At 39.1% G+C, this 17,543-nt stretch overlaps 1 protein-coding gene across 2 annotated transcripts in view; it reads right to left on the reverse strand.

Moving 5' to 3' along the window:
• atrnl1a (attractin-like 1a) overlaps positions 1-17,543 on the reverse strand; it is a 342,626-nt gene that overhangs the window by 163,303 nt on the left and 161,780 nt on the right. For both annotated transcript variants that reach the window (XM_085477017.1, XM_085477018.1), the window contains 3 exons: positions 13,124-13,218; positions 9,597-9,675; positions 6,322-6,479 (listed from right to left, as the gene is read on the reverse strand). In XM_085477017.1, coding sequence (XP_085333143.1) covers positions 6,322-6,479; positions 9,597-9,675; positions 13,124-13,218 — 332 coding nt within the window. The remainder of the gene's footprint in view (positions 1-6,321; positions 6,480-9,596; positions 9,676-13,123; positions 13,219-17,543) is intronic.

Genomic DNA, 17,543 nt, shown 5'->3' on the forward strand with positions numbered 1-17,543 from the left:
AGTGAAGCAGTTGCCAAGTGCTGCTTCCACCTACATGTTATGCAAATGAGTCCTGCTCTACCATATGTGTGCACTTGTTAGGAGAGCTCACAGATGCAGTCTTCTTTAAACAGGTGCTTAAGGCACGCTCATGCATTAATCTACAGCTCAAACACCAGCAACAAACTGCAGTAAAAACCCCAAATAACAGAACAGTCAGGACTTCTGTTTCAAATATTTGAACTATTTAGTTACAATTTAATATTTCAAATATTATCTCTGAATTAAAAGTTAAACCTGCAAATGTCTTGAGAAAATATTTAAATTGACTTAGATTTACTGATCAGATGATTGATTAAATACATTGATTTTGGTCACTAAATGTTGCTGTTATAAATGTCAGGTGACCATTTCCCGCACACGCATGTTACACATGTATCTATTCTGTAACCAACCTAATTTGTGTTGATGACTGATGATGACTTCCTTTCTGGTTACATGTGTAGCACCGTGCCTCTCGACTTCTGTTCTAGCCTATGAAATGTGATACTGCTTCAATGAGATGCATCAGATAGATGTGCTTTCAATCCTCCTTTGTCGTGTGTGTGTGTGTGTGTGTGTGTGTGTGTGTGTGTGTGATGGTCAGACAGTTAACCATTTAGGCTTCTGTTTTAATCCAATAATGGATACTTTGCAACTGACTGATCAGAGAGGGTGTTTGTGTGTGTGGCGGATATCTGATTAGAAGAGGCATCCTTTTCAATAATGGCACAGACGATGAGTGACCGAGCACTGCGCAGCAAATCAAATTATCACAGCCCTGAGTTCCTCTGCAACAAAATGGCTGCTCACCTCTGACAGAAGGCTTTTAATCAACTGGCGTATAAGCTGCAATGCATGGAGCGATGCAGCAGGGAAGCAGATGTACAGAACAAGCTCTTTTTACAGCTAATTTTCCTGTCATCGATTCCAATTTAGTGTTTTTGAAAAATGGAAACACACGTCTGTTAATTTAAGCAATATTACAAAGCCTTCGCTGTTAAAATAACTTTTTCTGCTAAATTACAAACAGAGATGTTCAAATTAGACACAGTTATGATGTTGAGTTATAGAACTTCTGGCTAAATTAGTTGTTCTTTCAAAACAAACAAATGAAAAGAAAAGATGGAGAGAAACTGGGTCATGTTCCAACAATGTTTGTGTGCCCAATCAATAAAACATGATTTTCTGATTAGAAACAAAACCAGGCCAGTCCTACTTTATGGGAAAAAATGGTGTCAAATGAACAAATTAGAGTGATGGTCTGTATTTTCTTGGGATTTGTTGCATCTGTATTTGCAGATGCAACATATAATTTTATTATCTCTGACTTAAGTTTGTTTAATCAAAGAGAGAGAAATTCAGCATTTGCAAAGTGTTGGATCTGAAAAAGCAGACACACACACATTTAATGAAAACCCATTATGCCATCTTCCTCCTCCATGTTTGTATTCTCTCACCCTGAAAGTACCCTAATCAGATTCCCGAACAGGCATCTGAGTTGGATGCCTGTTCGGGTGTTTCAGGCAAGTCATACTGCGAGGTGGCCGGGATAGACCCAGAGCACTTCGAGGGATTATATCTTTTGGCTTGTCTTGGAGCCTTCTCAGTTTCCCTGCAGAAGAACTGGAGCAATTGGCCACTTGAAGGGAAAACTGGGCATCTCTGCTTAGACTGTTGCCCCCACAAACTGGACCCAGATACATGACAGAGGATGTATGTAGGTACCGATGGATGGAGTTACATATGACATAAAATACATAAAAATATGAGATGAGTGCAGAGGAGCTAAAGCTAAGGGGGAATATCATCTAATAAAAATCTGTTCCGCATCCAGCTCTCAATTCTCAGCCAATATCAAGATCCTGTGAGGGAAACACTGTAAGGCCACAATAGTTTGCCACAGATATTTTCAATATTTATTTATTTTATTTTTTTACATAGGTTGTTTTTGAATGAGAAAAGGTTACATGTAAGGTTGTGCCCTGAGTCTGTGTAACAGCTTCTGAATGACAGACTTCAGCTGGCCCGCAGTCTTATTGGCCCGGGGCTCAATATGAAGTCGAGGAGGAGCCAACATCAAAGCCATGTGAAGTGAGACTGTGGATCATAGTGTTTGTTTGTGTTTCACTGCCACAAAAGATAACGTCACTTTTGGTGTCAACTCATGCTGCCAGCAGTGCACACAGCTAAAAGGTCAAACAGAGTAAGCCAGGTTAACTTTAACAGAATTATATCTTCCTGCAATGTCTGTAAATATTCTGTAGCACCTGCTAAATTTATTAGTTTATCACTATTGCTGGATCACTGCATCCCTGACATTATAAAAGCCAGTGCCCGTGAATGAGAAAAACGTTTTTTTAACACAGATATTAGGATTTTTAAATTCAAAACAAATAGACGGGAGCTGATGGGAGCTCACGACCCAAGGTTAGAGGGGTGGCCTTGCAATCGTTCCCTCTAGCAAATTCTACATTTCCTGACAATCAAGCAGGTACCTCTAGATTTGTTGTTTTCTTGTGTTGCCCCTTTGTGCCGTCACTCCATTTGCTATCATGTGACTCGCATGTACCTGTGTGTGTGTGTGCGTGTACCCAGCTCTATTAAATCAAATATATCAGGCCAGGTCATTATCAATTCTCAGGACAATTTCTCAAACTCGCCCTACTCCATCATCAGAAGCCACCAAGGTCACAGGACCGGACGCCGCATGCTTCTCATGTTACACACAAGCCTGGCTGACATGGTGGCGAGATAGGCTTCCTCTTGGTAATTATCATATCACCTTTCCACCAGCAGATATATGGAGCTTTGATAATGTACCATTAATGGGAAATGCATATGAGGGGAGCGATCGATGGACAAATGACCCATAATGAGGTACAGAACACTCTGCACTAAACTTTGACTTTTACACACACCAAACGACTCTGATAACACAAGCCGACTGGGGTTGTGTTACTGATCCATGTGTGCTTAAAATGTACTTTATACATCAAACCCTCAGAAAGAAAGAACAATTAGAAGTTAATATGGCGTGCTTCATATCATATTCAGCAGTGGGCTGATGAAAACAAAAAAAGATTCAATAATGTGATAAATAAATGGTTTGATAATATAAAATTAATATTTCATTAGGTGAATTAGGTGAGGAAAAGTTTTTTTTTGTTTTAAGCTTCTTCTCTGTTGAAGCTCAGTCAATTCAATCCTACAGTTACAGTCTGTTTAAGAACATTAACAAATGCCTTGAGCTTCCTCTAATAGTATCACATGTAGATTTACTGATTTTAACTACTTCATTCCTATTGCTAAATCTTCATTGAGGGTCTTTTTTTAATCAACTTATAAGCAGATAATCATGCACTGATAACAAGGTTCCCTACGATTCTCAAAGCCCCCCATTTGCAGTAAGCACTATATGAATGAATGAGTTAACAAAAATTAGAGCTACTGTAGTTTTGCATGCATCTCCTCATCCAACCCTCCATCCTCAGCTGTTTCTCGACCTGCTGTCCGTCTTCCCCAGTCTGTCAATTAAAATGTCTCCAATTCCTCAGCACTGGACATTGTGACTGTAAGATAGTCTCAACATCAGTTAGCTATCCTACCCGTCATCACTCTGCCCTAATTTCTCCGTTCTTTCACTTCTTGACACCGTTCATCAGCCCACACTCCAGAACCTGCATGACGACAGTCATTTTAAAATATCACCACTAAAAGTCTACTTCAATTTAATGGATCATAAGGCTGGAGTGTGAATATTCAGTGTGTGCGGCTGCCGCCTGGAGATTTAATCCGGTGCTGCATAATTGATGGAGAGACACTGGAAAACTCACAGATCATTAAATGTGATAGCAGATTTGCCAAACACTTTTCAGAATAGTTTATGCTCAATGTCCTGTCGGGGCTATATGTTTTGCAGGGAGACAGCTCCTGAAAACTGGGAATGATGGTGATCATCATCACGAGGCATACTTTGTGTTTTAACATTTTCTTCCGAACACTGTTACTGACTCACTCAGGCACACGTTTCAACACAATGGCTGTGAAGTCCTTAGACATTATATTTCCCAACACTTTAAATCTTCAAGAATCTTTAAATGATTGCGACTTAAATGGGTCCATCCAAAAACTGTTTTATTTGGATTTATAATGAGTAATTAATAGCTTCTTTTAACTTACCCACAAGTCCCCAGAGAGCAATATTGTAATATTGTAATAAACCTTTGTTTCCTGAGCCTTTGGAAACTGATGCTTGTCAAACTCTCGGCTTGCATATCTGCAGCATATGGTGTGTAAGCAAAGCATGTGAGGTAGACACAGTCCCAGTAGATGTTAGATTATCAGAGACAAAAGAAAACAATACATGTTTTTACTTTTGTGAACTTTGGTCTCTGTGTAGTTAAACATGACAGAATGACTCAATCATTTCAGATTTTGCATGATGCATTGTGTTATTCATTGATTGATTAAGTTTATGATTCCCAAAGCTAAACTGATTTAAAGTGTGGACAGAAGTTATTCTTTTCAATAATACCACGTTCAAAATATAATTAAATGCAGAGAACTTGTGCAACACACTTTTATAGATGACTAAAAAAATGAAAACAACTGAACAATGAACCTTTTCTTTTTTTTCTTGTTTGAGATCCAAACAAAGTCAACTTCAAGCATCCTTTCTGTTACATCACACTTTGTCTCAAAAAACACATATCTGCATATGAACAGTGGGAATGTGTATTTAACAAACAAGATTATAGTACATGAAGCTTTAGTTTTGTGGTTGTAATCAGTTTGAGTTCTACTGACCCTTCATGTTTGAGCACGCTCACCAGGTGGCAAACAAAAGAGCGAGTCCATTTACTAAAATACTAAACCATCAATTGTCATCAGACAACAATTTTGCACAAACTTTTTGATCTTCAGGTCTGCCTGATCTGTTTTCAATGCTTACTAGAAAAAAAAATGCATTTTTTTTTCAACCTCTTGCTTATTGTCCTCTGCAGAAAATATAAAAACATGTTTTCTATAAATTCATAATGAGAAATGTGGTTGTCAAAAATGGTGGGACTGAATGGTCGTCTTGCCAACACATGAGCCAACCCACATGGCTGAGGTGCAACTGGGGCCAAAGGGAATGGTGGGAGTTACTCATGTGCATTTTATTTCATATGCCACCCACAAACTAGTCCTGCTCAGGAGATGTTCCTGATGTAAATCCTGTTCTAGGCCCAGTAGCAAAAAAAGGAAGCACAGACTTCCACATCAAATGCAGACACATGTGACGGTGCTGATTAACCTTCCCGTCATGTTCGGGTCAAATCTGACCAATTTACAACTTAAAACACTCATAAATACTGTGTTTTATATCGGATTCCTTCAAGGCCTTATGATATCCTCCACACTATGCACATATAAAAGAAAAATGTGCTCTCAACACACTAGAACTGTGGCTGTGAGATATAGCACATTGTGACGTGTTGGGAGCGGCTATCTCCCATCATGCCTTGGGAACATGTGTTGCCAGTTAAGACGATTAAACTGTACTTGCATTTGTTTTGGCTACGTAACTTATGACCGTTCCTGCTAATATTCTGGTGTAAATTCACTGATAGTTGTTGTTTTGATAGAAAGAGAAAATATTACACCATGAGTGAGTCCATGTGTGGGGTTATTGACCCTCTGAAGCACAGTGTAACACAGTGAACTGTTCAATAAAAAACTCCCCCTTTCTGCTTGGGGTAGAATAACAGGCTCAGCCTTTGGGTGAGTTCTTTGTTGTTAAGATTCCTCAGCTTGCCACAATATTGTACTGAAGGTATAGATTCAAAGACCTGATAATGTAGCAGGTCCACCAGAGCGGTAGGTGGATGAAACAGGAAGTTTTAGCTCCAATGTCTGCCTTTTGAGGCTAAAGTTGGAGGACTAGCTGATGAGTTCCCAGCACGCATCACAGTCAGACCTCAAAATGAACACCATCTTAATAATTTTCATCATATCCAGTATCAATGGCAGATTAAACAGCAGAAATATTATTGTCAATTTAAAATAATTGCAATAATAACCTCATTAACTCAGAATCAGAGTTGTTGTGTTTTAGTTTCAGTATTCGTTTTAATCTTTTTACTAACACATTTCTAAACTGCTGATTTTTAATGTTCAGAAAATGTATCATAAAAGAAAAAGAAAAATCTGAAGGCATGTCTACATGACTTACAGTCAGTTACTAAGTCAAATGAATATGAAGTTACAGCATTCCCAACTCTCCTGACTTTTCACATCCCTGCATCCATGCAACCTTACCTGGATCTTGATTGGCCAGCTGAAGTTGGACACATACACGTAGAAGGTGATGTTGTGGTGAAGTCTGAAGTTAAACTTTTCACTCAAGAAACTGTCACGGTGCTCTTTAATGTTCATCCTCGCTATGATGGGCATCTCCTCACCTGAGATGGTTCCAGCTGAGAGGAACAGAAAAAGGTTAAAAAATGAATACGATTTTTCTTCTATTTTAACAACAACCGCTCGTGGCTTGTGGTGATAATTGTTTTCAATAACCAGTTTTCAGCAAACACATGTATTAGCAGTTTATAACAGTCCATGAGAAGAGGTAAAAGGAACAAAATTTGCCTTCAAAGTCAAAAGCCTTCTTGGGTGACAACAAGCCTTAGTACCTGCATTTGTAAAAATACATGGCCATGCATACGTAAAGCTGTTAGCAGCACATTTCAATGATATTAAATGGGACCTTTGCGTCTGTGGCATTGAATTTGTTTCAGGGCCACCAAGAGGTGGAGATCAGGACTTGTTTTTAAGAAGAAGAGAGGCTTTCTATTTATATTAAAGACACCATCAAAGGACTGAAAAAAAGGTTTATTTAGTGTAATTTTATAGTTTCCTATAAATGTTATATTTTTAAAAAATAGATGAAAAAGCCCTAAAAAAAGAAGAAAAAAGAAGGTTTTTCTGGCATAAAGTAATACCATTTTTTTAAGGCCCCATTTAACAAATTGTTAAGTTTGCATTAGCCAAATATCCTTTGACTGGATGACTGAAACTTTGCCGGTAACATACAATTGTTTTTGTGGAGTTCTTTCCAGCACACCTGTCTCTCCTGTAGATATTTTGAATGAAGTTGATCAGATACATTTCATAATAACTCAAATCACAACGGAAATTACACAGATTTTGACAAAACACTTGTTATAACTTCTGAAAACGAAGACATATGAAGACCAGTGTCATGTCAGCCTGGAGAGTACAGCTCTGTTTTACAGCGGTAAAAACTTTCTCCTTTTTTCCTACTTCATACTCAGCAGCCACATGAGAACACCACAATGAGCTGCCCATCAGCAAGGCTGTTTTCAATCCAAATGTCCTTGTAAAGATAAATTTAAAACAAAAACTGGTAATTGGACAGGTTGAGCGAAAACAGCGTGAATTTTAAAATGCCAAGGCGTGCCTTTCATCTCAAGCAGGCAAATTAACATTCACAGCAAAAGCATTATCATGACACCTTGCAGTAATTCACAGTGAGCCTGTAAATTCCTCGCAGCACTGAAGTGGTCTGATTTCAGGATCCTTCGGAGCATCATCAGCAGTTCTGTGTTAATGGCTGAGTTTTCAGATGGTGTGAATAATATATTTCCACCTCCTGCTTTATCGAGGGCCATTAAACACTCTGCAATAGTCTGAAGACAATCACACACACACAAAGCGCAGAGTCCCAAAATGAATAAGCTGTGGGCCCCAAGATCCCAAGAGTGAGAAAGTGCTTTTATCTTAATTGGAATCAGGAGGGAAAGCGTCTAAAATACCCTAATGCCAAAATTCTGAATATCTTCTGATGTGTTTTGTCAGGGGGGGGGAATCCCTGCAAGGCAAGCAGGAAGTGGAGCTGACCATTTTTGGACAAATCCTGACTGTGCGATAACATTACAGACTGACAGCTAAATAAGAGCTTTGGAGACAGACTGGACCACTGTATCACAACATTGACATAGACGAGAACTGACAAAAGATTTCAATGGAGAGATGTCTAAAATGAAGGGAGTTCTTTAAATGTGTCTTTAAAGTGTTTCCAATTATGTTGGCCGATTAGATCTATGCACAGTGTAAACATGAGCAGAACTATGCTGGCAACAAAGCTAACAAGCTAACAGGAGAGTCACGAGCTTGTCTCCTGCCCAGGGCTCTGCGGGACTAATATATATATTTTTATTAATTCAAAAAAAGAAATGAAAGTAATTAAAAATAGTTAGCTGAAGTCCTAATGCCAAGCACACACTGTGCTCAGAGAGAGTCCTGAGTCGAGCACTAATCAGCTAAAATCAGTAACATTACTAAAGCTTCTATGCTAACCCTGTAGGCACTTTGATTCTTTTATTAGGGCCTTCATGAAACTGCTGTGTTTATTAAAAATGTCCTACAAAATTAATCACATTTTTTTCCTCTTAACATCTTAAATTGCTTGAAAACTCTCTGAAATTTGCACACATGACTAAACTGGTGTGTGTGTGTATATATATATATATATATATATATATATATATATGTGTGTGTGTGTGTGTGTGTGTGTGTGTGTGTGTGTGTGTGTGTGTATTAGAAGTACCACTTAGAAAATTGAGTTGGAGGCTTTTCACATCCATGTACAAAATTCTGCAGCCCCAAAAAAGCCTCGTGCCCTGAACCCCCCACCCCCTTGGTTTTTTGTCTTTTTTTTTAATTTACCGGGTAATTTTGGCACTTTTTTGTTTACAGACAGAGATTGTACTTTAACAAACCCCTCACCCACATTTTATCAGATCAACATAACATGTGCTGCAATTCGAAGTTGAGTACAGTTTAATTCCTGATACAACACATTTAATAGGAGATACTGAAAATAAGTACTGAATAAAGAATAAGTTCAGCAAATTATTATTAATAATAACAACAACAATAATAGTAATAATAATACATTTTATTTATATGTGCCATTTGATTCTGATTAAGGAAAAATGCCACTCAAATGTGCCATGTTAAATCAGCTCCCAACTTGACCTGGCTTTAACAAGCTGGTGATGAATCTGGGTGTGATGCAGGGCAACATGACACTGCTAACTTGACTGTTTGAATTTCTTCTTTATGGAAACACAGTCCCAAAATGTTTTGCTCCAGCAGTCATCACTCGGATAACCAAATCATAGCTTTTATTCTGAGATAAACGGATGTTTTTTTCCTTGCGGTATGTTCATCTTTTTAAACCCTTTACTATCTGCAGATAAAGTCTGTGTATGGGTACAAATAAAGGTGGCCTTGTTTTCCAGTATTACAAAGTTGTGTAACACTGTTATATATAGTTATATGTAACGCTCATATGCAGCATCCTAACAGGGAACATGCCTCGAGATATCTTCATGTCCACATTAAAGCTATTTGATGGGGCACAACCCAGTGTGTGTGAAGGAGCAAACTTTGCTACCTGAAGATTTCTTTTTATTTATTATTTAATAGAAAGTGGATGGACAAGCCATTCAAGCAACTCAAGCAAAAGGAACTCTTTAAGAATAGTATGAATAAGTGTGTGTGCAGCATACCGGTTGAACTTAAGGACCAGGTGATGTTCAGGTTAAAGTTGTTTGAGGCGTTGATGGACATATCCAGGTTTTTGTTGGCCTGGAAGAAGAAAAAAAAGCAAGGTTGTGTTACTGAGCTGAAGAATGAAATCAAAGCTTGGGGACAAACTGACTGAAGATGGAGAACCTTAGAGACAGACCTAAGAAGGAATCAGCAAGAAACTGAAGCAAATTTTTTATTTCTTTCACATCTTTTTTTGGTCTATGTACAGGTTTTGCAGTTCACACTGTTGTTGGACACCTTCCCCAGGCTATTTACATTACTTCAACTCGCTTTCCTTCAGTCAACAGAAGAACTATTTGGGAAAACATTGTTAACTTGAGCAGACTCATCCTGGCCTCAACTCATGTCACCTAGGGCAAATCTGAATCTGCTGGCCTCTTTTTGCATCGTTACATTGATTTTGTCTCCAGTGTTACCCCTCTGAGTTGTATTTCAACACAGCTTTAGGCACAGAGAAGGAAAAACAGGACAGATAAAAGTCAAGAGTTTAGACAGATTCCTTAGTCTGACAACAGATCTTTACATTTGGAGGATATATGTTTTTATAGATCCAAAGCAGTACGCTGCCACAACATGCCATCCTCTGTCTTTGTTTAATTTTTTTTTCTTTTTTCTACCATTTAAAAGTATTGTTACAATGTCAGATGCTGAAATGGAACATGGGCAGAGTTCATGAGGTCAGGGAATATATAAATAATCCCTGTAAGCAAGGGCACAGGGATTATACTGCTCCAAGCACATGATTTCTCAAGTTTTTAAAATTTTGCGCTGATCTGATGTCAACTTGGAAACTTTCCTATAGTTGTCATATTACATGCACTTCTTTTTGCAGGCTAGACGGTATATGAAAGACAACTACCAGGTCTAAAAAGTGAAGCCAGTGTAGAAGCTTGTTAATTAAGCATTTGTTCAAACTGCCAGCAGAGGGAAACTCTACTTGTTGCAAAAAGAAACCTAGATGAAAAAGAGTGTTCAGCTCCACTGATCTATTATTTAAGTAAAGTCATAGTGAGCTTACGGTCTCAATCATTATTTTTAAGTCTTATTGAAAACTACATGACCCTAATTTTGCAAATTATGCTCCAATTTAATGGAAATGGATGAGGAAGATCGGTGTATGTCTTAGAGCTAACTTGGTTTCTTACTTTAACTTTCCTCCTGACTTATCACATCTCGTTTGAAAAGATGGCAATGAAAATGACAAATTTCCTACTTTAGCCTACAAGTCAGGATTTCAGTACCAGTATATGACTTGATGGTCACTATGACCAAATTTCTATGGGGCATTTAGTTTCCAGTAGCAAACCAGAAAAGCCGTGGTGTTGGTGGGCAGCAATCATGAAGGATTAGGATCAGTTTTAGACTTTATTTATTATTATTTTTATTTTATTTATTTTTTGGGAGGACAGAGAAGTCATCCACAGCTAGCCACTAAAGAGCATGCAAGCTTATTCCCACATTTCCATCAGTCTATAGGACAAAAACCTAAACTGTATGTACAGTGGTGCAAAAAAGTATTTAGTCAGCCACCGATTGTGCAAGTTCCCCCACCTAAAATGATGACAGAGGTCAGTAATTTGCACCAGAGGTACACTTCAACTGTGAGAGACAGAATGTGAAAAAAAAAATCCATGAATCCACATGGTAGGATTTGTAAAGAATTTATTCGTAAATCAGGGTGGAAAATAAGTATTTGGTCAATAACAAAAATACAACTCAATACTTTGTAACATAACCTTTGTTGGCAATAACAGAGGTCAGACGTTTACTATAGGTCTTTACCAGGTTTGCACACACAGTAGCTGGTATTTTGGCCCATTCCTCCATGCAGATCTTCTCGAGAGCAGTGATGTTTTGGGGCTGTCGCCGAGCAACACGGACTTTCAACTCCCGCCACAGATTTTCTATGGGGTTGAGGTCTGGAGACTGGCTAGGCCACTCCAGGACTTTCAAATGCTTCTTACGGAGCCACTCCTTTGTTGCCCGGGCGGTGTGTTTTGGATCATTGTCATGTTGGAAGACCCAGCCTCGTTTCATCTTCAAAGTTCTCACTGATGGAAGGAGGTTTTGGCTCAAAATCTCACGATACATGGCCCCATTCATTCTGTCCTTAACACGGATCAGTCGTCCTGTCCCCTTGGCAGAAAAACAGCCCCATAGCATGATGTTTCCACCCCCATGCTTCACAGTAGGTATGGTGTTCTTGGGATGCAACTCAGTATTCTTCTTCCTCCGAACACGACGAGTTGAGTTTATACCAAAAAGTTCTACTTTGGTTTCATCTGACCACATGACATTCTCCCAATCCTCTGCTGTATCATCCATGTGCTCTCTGGCAAACTTCAGACGGGCCTGGACATGCACTGGCTTCAGCAGCGGAACACGTCTGGCACTGCGGGATTTGATTCCCTGCCGTTGTAGTGTGTTACTGATGGTGACCTTTGTTACTTTGGTCCCAGCTCTCTGCAGGTCATTCACCAGGTCCCCCCGTGTGGTTCTGGGATCTTTGCTCACCGTTCTCATGATCATTTTGACCCCACGGGATGAGATCTTGCGTGGAGCCCCAGATCGAGGGAGATTATCAGTGGTCTTGTATGTCTTCCATTTTCTGATGATTGCTCCCATAGTTGATTTTTTCACACCAAGCTGCTTGCCTATTGTAGATTCACTCTTCCCAGTCTGGTGCAGGTCTACAATACTTTTCCTGGTGTCCTTCGAAAGCTCTTTGGTCTTGGCCATGGCGGAGTTTGGAGTCTGACTGTTTGAGGCTGTGGACAGGTGTCTTTTATACAGATGATGAGTTCAAACAGGTGCCATTCATACAGGTAACGAGTGGGGGACAGAAAAGCTTCTTACAGAAGACGTTACAGGTCTGTGAGAGCCAGAGATTTTCCTTGTTTGTTATTGACCAAATACTTATTTTCCACCCTAATTTACGAATAAATTCTTTACAAATCCTACCATGTGAATTCATGGATTTTTTTTTCACATTCTGTCTCTCACAGTTGAAGTGTACCTCTGGTGCAAATTACTGACCTCTGTCATCATTTTAAGTGGGGGAACTTGCACAATCGGTGGCTGACTAAATACTTTTTTGCCCCACTGTAGCTATGTATTACACAACATTCATGTATTGGAACTATATATTTCAATTCAATTTATTTATATACCAACAAATCAAAACAACAGTCACGTCACGTCAAGACCCTACAATAATACAAAGAAAACCACAACAGTCATATGACCCCCTATGAGCAAGCGTTTTGGAGAATATAGGAAGGAAAAAGTCCCTTTTAACAGGATAAAACCTCCAGCAGAGCCAGGCTCAGGGAGGGGCAGCTATGGGTTTTATCAAAAAGGAAAGTTTTAAGCCTAAATCCTAAAAGTAGAGAGGATAATGAAAGCACCGAGCTGGATAAAAACTTAACAGGCCACTCTTAAATACTAAAAATAATTAATGAACCTTAACCTCTCTTGACATTACCTGTTCAGGTGTTGCCATAAAGTTGATGGCAGTGTAGTAGCGGTCATCTTCCTGAAGCAGACTGAAGGTAAACTGGTAATCGATCAACAGGTTATCTGATCAACAGAAAGACAAACAGAGGCACAAAACACAAATGAGAAGTCTTGTGAACAAGCCGATCTTTTAGCAGTGGAGCATTTTTAGGTATTTAGCTGCCTCTGATTTCAATAGTTTTCTCTTCAAGAATGGCATTACAAATAAAGGCTCCATCCTGCCTGATTTTATTGACGTCACCATCAAACACAGATTTATGAAAGTAAAAACACCGGAGGCACTGATGGTGAGTCGATATTCAATTAGATGAATAAGATTACAGTAGTGGAGTTTCAAAGATCTCAATCAGTGACAAAATAAATAAGGTGCGCATATTTGAGTAAAAGCGCAGCCACACATGTATTTTATAAACCCGAACACGGCAGCTTTCATTGTGGATGCCAGTCTTTTCTATAAGCAAACAGGCCAATCGATCAGTACAACACGGTTTAGAGTTTAAATAATCATGTTGTCTCAGTGATTTAATAATTTCTGAAAGGAGCTCTTATTGAGCATCTCAAGGCAGCTCTTTGTCAGCGAGACAATGAGCAACGTATGGAGAGAATCACAGTGATTCAACATCTGGATGGACAGCAGGAGCGACGCTGGGTCACCTTGTCTGCCTGTCGGAAGGGGGGGTAGAAGAACGGGAGGAAGGGAACACTGAGGAAAAGAGAGAACACACAGAAAGAGGAGAGAAAGCAGCTGTGCGGCCATGAGAAGATAACTGTTTGAGAGGATAATTTTTTAGTTAATCAGTGTAACTGCTGCCTGCTAACCCTTCAGGGGAATTCAGGTGTGTGTGTTTGTGTGTGCACGCATGCACATATACAAGGGAAAATAAGGTTATAGCAGACTCGGGCACAACTTTTATTTTTAGATCAAAGAAAAAGTTCATAGTTTTTCTCTTTTTCTTCATAGTTTTTAACAATCTGCCGGAGCAGTTGTGTATTGTATTTCAGCACCAGATCTGTCAGATAATTACCAGTAGGGAGACTGACATAATACATAAAACACTTTTTTTACCCAAACTCCATGCAAACCACAACACAAAACATCAAAGTCTTAAAACTGAACCAATGTAACTAAAAAAACTCATGATGTAACCAAATAATTGTTTTATTTTGGGGGTTTTTTTCCTCCATGTAGGCAAGACTTCAATCCCACTGTTTCTTACCCTTTACTGATTTAATTAGTTGAACTTTGAATAACCACACAAACCACGAGCTGCAGTTACAAAGCTCCATGATACAAAGCAAAAAAAGCTCCTTCAGGGGAGTTCCCTTGGATAATGCATCTACTTCCAGTGATGCTGTTATTTGAGTTTCATTCTGACCACTGTGTGCAGGATCTCCTCCACTGTCATGAAGGCAAACCACTCAACTTGAATATGTCTGTGAAGGTTCTTAGTCATCCAGGTCATCGTAGTCTAAGGAGTTTGGAAAGAAAAGCGTCTGGACTTCTTTAAGAAATGAAGAAGCTTTTCCGATGAAATGTGAAACATCTTCAAGGAAACTTATAGAAGTCCAGACACTTTTCCTCAGACCATTCAACTTGAATTTGGACAAAGTCACAGGGAGACAAATCTGGCTAATGAGGCAGGTGTCTGTTGACTTTTCAATGTACTGTATGCCTGCACCCAATGGCACAAACCCCACACTTCTGGTGGTTTCTACCAAATGTTCTCTGTCACATGCCTCGGGTCTTTCGAGGAGAACACCATGTTGACAGTTGACATAAAAGTCGGGTCAGTTTGACACAGATGTCAATGATGGCTTCGGTCAGACTGGAACCTGCACCGAGTAAAAAATAGTGACCATGCTGAAAGCAGACAACGTTGAAGAAACAAAGTCCTCAAAGTCCTCCAAGAGTTTTAGTAGCTGCATCTATGGTATCAATTTCAAAATCCTACGTCACCTCGTTCTGGAGTTACTGCAGTCACAAGATTTTCAAAAAACTTGACCTCTGACTTTGAGGTTGAAGTCACTGAGATTTGAACTTGTCCAAGTTTTTTCGTAGATACACCTATGGAATCAATTTTAAGCTCCTACGTCGCCTTGTTCTCGAGTTGATGCATTCAGAAACGTATGTGTTCAGGCTCCCCACCTACCCGCCCTCCTGCCCAGTGGGGTGACGACAGGACCCCATCAGCCTTTTACGGCTGAGTGGTAAAAAGGGCTTTGTAGCTCCACAGCAGATCTGATGCAGAGTTACTGTGTGAATGAAAAAAAGAACCGCCAGTGCTGTCAAACGTAAAATGTGACACTGAGTGGCAGGAGTCAGTAGAGACGCTGTGAAAGCTTTCAAAAGACACAGCAGAAAAACTTTGTGTCACACGCTGTAAAAAAAAGAAACATGTTTAGTTACTACTTTCCTTTCAGCTGTGGAATCCTGGGGCGTCTCCAAGACGAAAGCAAATTATGTTTGACAAACAGCCCTGTTTTGTTCAGCCTTCATGGCAAGTTAGCCCAAACAGCAGATATCATCAGATCAAAGACAATATTTTTCCTTAACATCTTTCCCGTCCTCCCTCCCTCCCAGGCAGACATGCACTGCTGCTGCTCAGTTGTTTATCCCATAAGGGTCGTCAGTACAACTTCACAGTATTTAGTTTTTTGTTTTTTTTTCTTAACTTTGTAAGTAGGATAGGGACTTGTGTGCGTGTGTGCATGAAGAGAGTATTCATGTATTTACCTCTCAGTCCTCACATCCAGTATGTACATTTCCTGTGCATGGGTGGTTGCATGCATCTTTGTTTGTTTGCATATTTGTCTGTATGGTTAATCAAGGAAACAAGTAGGAAAAGTAGCACTAAAACAATTTCTGCCAGTCCCTCTGTGCATTTCCAATATGCTTGATTTCAAGCCTAACAAGAAGAAGAGCATCATGCAGGTTTAAAAGTTCGTTTCATTTCAGCTAATTACAATTCCCATCTGAGAAATCTGACAGCAATTAGACAATCTCAATTACAAGTGTGCATGTGCAAATTCTCACTCTGAATGAATCGTATCATTGTGTCACTAAAGGTATTAGCACCCCTCCCGACACCAAAAAAAAAATTAAAAAAACAACTGAAATTGAAATAGTCTGTGCCAATTTCTCAGGTTCACAGATGGGTGATCTTATTACCATAGTATGTACGCTGATTTAGCCTTTATGAAACTAAACACTGTGATGAGAAATGAGAAGACAGATGAGGAAGCCCTCACCCAGAACATAATCTGATATTCCAGCAGTCTGTTTCAAATAGAAATTCAAAACAAGCGTGAACTCACCTACAATGTCAGGCTGTCACAATCTCTTGCTGAGGTTTTATTTAATGCTTGTTAACAACTCATTATTTCCCATTTGCAACACTTTCCTGACAGAGCACAGGCCAGATATTACAACGTCACCTCACTGAGAAAACAAGTTAAACCTGGGCGAGTAAACACTTGGACACAATGGATTCAATATCAGACCCGGAAGGAGCTCAAGGTGCTTCAGGTAATATATGCATGAGGTCAAGTGACCTTGGCTGAGCCTTAACAATACAATAATCAGAGGTGGAAGCAAGTAGCAAAGTGCACAATCACCAGTGTTTCAGATGCATCCAAAGTTGCTCAAATACATGTGAAAATACATAATACAATGCATACTAAAGGTGGTGATATCACAGAAAGAGTACATGTACATGATGTGCAAATTTGCATATTCCAAAAATATCACACCATGCTAGCTCTACGTCATCTTACTTTCTCAAGAATGTAACACAAAATTCAGTTCAATCGAGTTTGATTTATATTGCGACAAAACAATGAAAGCAAGTGTGTTTTTAAAGGACTGGAAAAGAGCCATCATTTTCCACTATACTTTGCAAATAAAAGACATTAAGTAACAAACTTTTTGGAAATAAACTTGCGGAAAAGTTTTTACCTGTACTAGCTTAGCTAAAAAGTGATCACCTTCCAAGGTCTCATTTTTTCGCTACAACAAAGCAATTATTATATTATTGATGCCATTTCTGTTAATGTTAAATAATGCACATGGACATGTACTTATACTCCTATGCAAAGAATAATTGTTGTGGTTATATTATATAACTATAAAATAAGACTACACAGGTAACATTCTCCATCCAGTCAGTTTTCCCAATACTCTAGATAAGCAAATGTCCATGATGCATTATTAGCAGATTGTCATACAAAGATACTCCATAGGACTTGTATATACTGGAGCCTAGTACACCATAAAAAATTGTGTGCACTGTATTCTCAGACTGCAATTAAAATGTTTGCACTGTCTGGTGTGTATATCATTCCAAAATCTCACAGGCTCATAACTATGTATCAAACTAAGTGAACCTCAG

This window comes from Copadichromis virginalis, linkage group LG13 (genome assembly GCF_057382275.1).
Source record: "Copadichromis virginalis isolate Kocher_CV1m ecotype Utaka linkage group LG13, C_Virginalis_male_GT1.1, whole genome shotgun sequence".
Taxonomy (NCBI): Eukaryota; Metazoa; Chordata; class Actinopteri; order Cichliformes; family Cichlidae; genus Copadichromis; species Copadichromis virginalis.